Source organism: Cyprinodon tularosa, unplaced genomic scaffold (assembly GCF_016077235.1).
Source record: "Cyprinodon tularosa strain WSP-4 unplaced genomic scaffold, ASM1607723v1 ctg72, whole genome shotgun sequence".
NCBI classification, from domain to species: Eukaryota; Metazoa; Chordata; class Actinopteri; order Cyprinodontiformes; family Cyprinodontidae; genus Cyprinodon; species Cyprinodon tularosa.
In genome coordinates, this window is record NW_024039474.1 from 142,167 (window position 1) to 145,913 (window position 3,747).

General features: G+C 40.3%; 1 protein-coding gene across 1 annotated transcript; it reads left to right on the plus strand.

Moving 5' to 3' along the window:
* The first annotated feature begins 1,448 nt into the window (after positions 1-1,448).
* Positions 1,449-2,487, plus strand: LOC119772615. The gene is made up of 3 exons (XM_038269080.1): positions 1,449-1,676; positions 1,767-2,049; positions 2,164-2,487. Exons 1-3 carry the CDS (start codon positions 1,492-1,494, stop codon positions 2,485-2,487), a joined length of 792 nt encoding a protein of 263 aa, XP_038125008.1. The 5' UTR covers positions 1,449-1,491.
* Positions 2,488-3,747: the final 1,260 nt, after the last annotated feature.

A 3,747-nucleotide genomic window follows, 5' to 3' on the forward strand; every position in this document is an offset into this window, starting at 1 on the left:
TTCAGTTTTCAAGTACTTAATAAAGATAAATTGTGCCTTCATCAGTAGTGGATTAGAGATATACAGTTAAGTTCACAGGTGGGCCAATTCAATTCAGTTTGGTTCAGGTAGATAATTCATGATGCAGAAAATAACAATCTTATTGTACAATTTATTTATGATGCTTTATAATAATAAATAAGTGCCAAAAAATATTTGCTAGCATGCTTGCATTAATTATCTGTGCCCATGCTTTTTTAAAATAAATAATTGCCCAAAAGTTTCTGTGCTTGTGTGCTTTGCAGGCTCGCATTTTATGTGGTGCCCTATTGTGCCCCTGTATAGTATTGGGTCAGCTGACACCCCTGGCCACACCGTGCCCCATACATGCACACTCCATCATTCTTCACCTTCACTAGACATGGAAACATTTTAGTATATTCTGCTGTAAATTTAGGTGACTGTAAAAGAGTAAACTGAAACTTATTGGCTTAATTTTCTGACTAATCCGATCAGCGCACGCTCTGACAACCAGTCTCCTGGATTGCTGGTTGAACAGAGCATCGCTTTGGACAGACAGGTCTCTCTAGCAACCTCCCCCCACACCAGCTCTCTCTTATTGTTTCTGCGCAATCGCCGTAGTTCTAAATCGCACTTGATGCTTGAAGTATTGTACTACCTGCTCGCTCTCACTCTCATAAAAAAAATACCACCTTGCAAAGTCTAAAATCCGGGATAATTTATATGACTCACGGGCATCCGTGACAGCTATCTATGTCAGGGAGACTCCCAGAACTTCCGGGAGACTTGGGATGTCTGGAACATGTTTTCCACAATCAGCTAAATTGCAGGCAGTCGTTGTACTGTGCTTATATATGTAAACCTTAATATTTGAAGGATGGATTTTAGTTTTTCCAAACTGAAATTATAAGTTTACTTACAGTTTTTTACAGTCGCTAGGACACATTTCTCAATACTTAGGTCACTTTTTCAAAACTCTTCACACAGTGAGCACAACAGAAGTATATGTGGGCTAAACTGTGGATCATTTATCATTGCTTTGGCACAAAATGCATTCAATGACTACATCTTTCAAATTACATTAATTCTTTTCTCACTTCGGCACAACAACCGCCAAAACTCTGTGTACCTACAGGACAATTTGCACATGCTTACATACTGTTTTCAAAACTGTTAAACTTATGTTCAAAACAATAACATAATACAAAACTGAATAAGACAGCAATTTGCAACATTTCTACAGGAATATTTTAATGAAATATATTTTACATCTTAAAATTAAATGCTATAAAAATAAGTGGACAATTGGACCAACCACAGCTGATTCTCATTGTAGATGAACATCTACACAGGTGTTACTCTTTCAATTTCATTACAAAAGGAGACAACTGCTGAATAGTTTTGTATTGTGATGTAAACATGGACCCAGCAAGAAACAGAGAAGTGGCTGAAAGAGGAAGAAGAGGGGCTGGGAGGGGGCGAGGAATACGTATGCGTGGTGGAAGAAGAATAAGAGGAAGACCAAGAGCTGTAGTTTCAGATGAGATCAGAGCTACTGTAATTGATCATGTAGTAAATCATGGTCTCTCAATGAGAGAGGCTGGTCAGAGAGTGCAGCCAAATCTGCAACGCTCAACAGTGGCATCTATTGTTAGAGTTTTCCGGCAAACCAACAGGTAACTTGTATTCTGCAAGGGCATTTGACTGAGTTGCACATTACAGAAGTAAATAGACTTGTGTGTAATTGCTTCAGCATTTCTGCTTAGGACTCAACGGTTACCTCACACAGGTGGGAGAGGAAGGATGCTCACTGATGTGCAGGAAACTGCCATTGTTGATATGGTCATCAGAAACAATGGCATAAAACTCACTGAGATTCGAGACACAGTTTTGGCAGACAACATTACTTTTGCAAATATTCACAGTGTAAGCATCACAACTATTTCTAGAGTCCTGAAAAAACATCAGGTAAGGATGAAACAGTTGTACACTGTGCCTTTTGAGAGGAACTCTGAACATGTCAAGCAACTCAGGAACCAATATGTCCAGGTAAGATCACAATAAAATACAGAACTGTTTTTGAACAAAACACACACAAAGAAATTTTTTTTAGGTAATGTTTACTACTGTAACAGCTTATGTTGCCTTGTGGATTTATTATAGAGAGTCATGGAGATTGAAGGCAGGCAAACGCCCCACATTTTCATCTTTGTGGATGAGGCAGGTTTCAACCTGGCCAAAACACGGCGACGAGGAAGGAATGTGATTGGGAAGAGAGCCACAGTGGATGTCCCGGGCCAGAGGGGTGCCAACATCACAATGTGCGCAGCAATATCCACTGATGGACTGCTGTTACACAAACCACTAATTGGGCCATACAACACTGAACGTCTCCTTGCGTTCCTGCATGATCTCTATGGAAGGGTTGTGCTAGGTGAGGAAAGGGATGCAGAGAGAAGAAATCCACCAACATTTATAATTGTATAGGACAATGTGGCATTTCACCACTCTCGTGCAGTCACCGAGTGGTTTGCAGCCCATCCAAGAATGGTGTCACTTTTCCTCCCACCTTACTCTCCATTCCTCAACCCCATAGCGGAATTCTTTTCCTCATGGAGGTGGAAGGTTTATGACCACCATCCACATAATCAAATGTCCCTCCTGGACGCAATGAATAGTGGATGCCTGGACATATCAGCAGAAGATTGTCAGGGATGGATCAGGCATGCCAGAAGATTCTTTCCTAGGTGTATTGCCCTAGATGACATAAGATGTGATGTGGATGAGAACCTGTGGCCAAATGGAGAAGACCGAGTAGATTAGCATTACTATTGTATCTGTATCAGTGGATGATGTGAATACAAATTCTTGTATTTTGGAATTACTCCTAAAAACAAATAAAAGACATAAAATATATTGAAGCATTCTGCATCATGTCTGATTCATTCCAGTAACCTCTATTGCAGTGAATTATTAACCGAGATTGTATAATGCTACATGTTGTTAGTGTTTTTTAGGTCATTGTTTTGTGGGTGACAAAGTGTGTTTGTTGGCTGTCAACCTTTGCTAGTGTTATGGAAGAATGTGTTGATTTGAGATATGTATGAAGTGATTTGGTAGTTTTAGTGCATTTTGAATGTGAAATGAACTGCTGTGCCAAGCTGAAAGTTGGTTTGGAGAACTGTGTGAAGAGTTTTGAAAAAGTGACTTAAGTATTGAAAAATGGGTCCTAGCGACTGTAAAAAACTGTAAGTTTAGCTTTTATGTTCTTCATTTCTTTTTTATGGTATAGCATCCTCACTGCTTTGGCCTGTCAAGATCATGTCTGATGAGAGGCTGCTCAGTTACACAAATGTTTACTTATTTTTTTTTATTGTTTTATGGTGAGGCCTAACCACTCTTTATTTTCTTTAGGCTTTAGATTCCTACTTCCAAAGAAGATGCTCCAGTATGATGTTTCACCTTACCTTAAGCTCTGCTAACAGCGGCCGTGATCCAGCCACTGCTGGACTCCCAGAAGTGGGAGAATCTCTGCTCAGCCCCCCCCCCGAAAAAAAGAAAAAAAGAGTACTGAAACTTTATGCACCAGTGATGACATGTTTAGCCGCATGTCGTCATTCAATCGCTGGTTGTCTAGGTGGTGCCCTGAAAACAACGTGGGCTACATTAATAATTGGCAATCCTTTTGGGGAAAGCCTGGTCTGATTCGGAGAGACGGCATCCATCCCACTTTGGATGGTGCAGCTC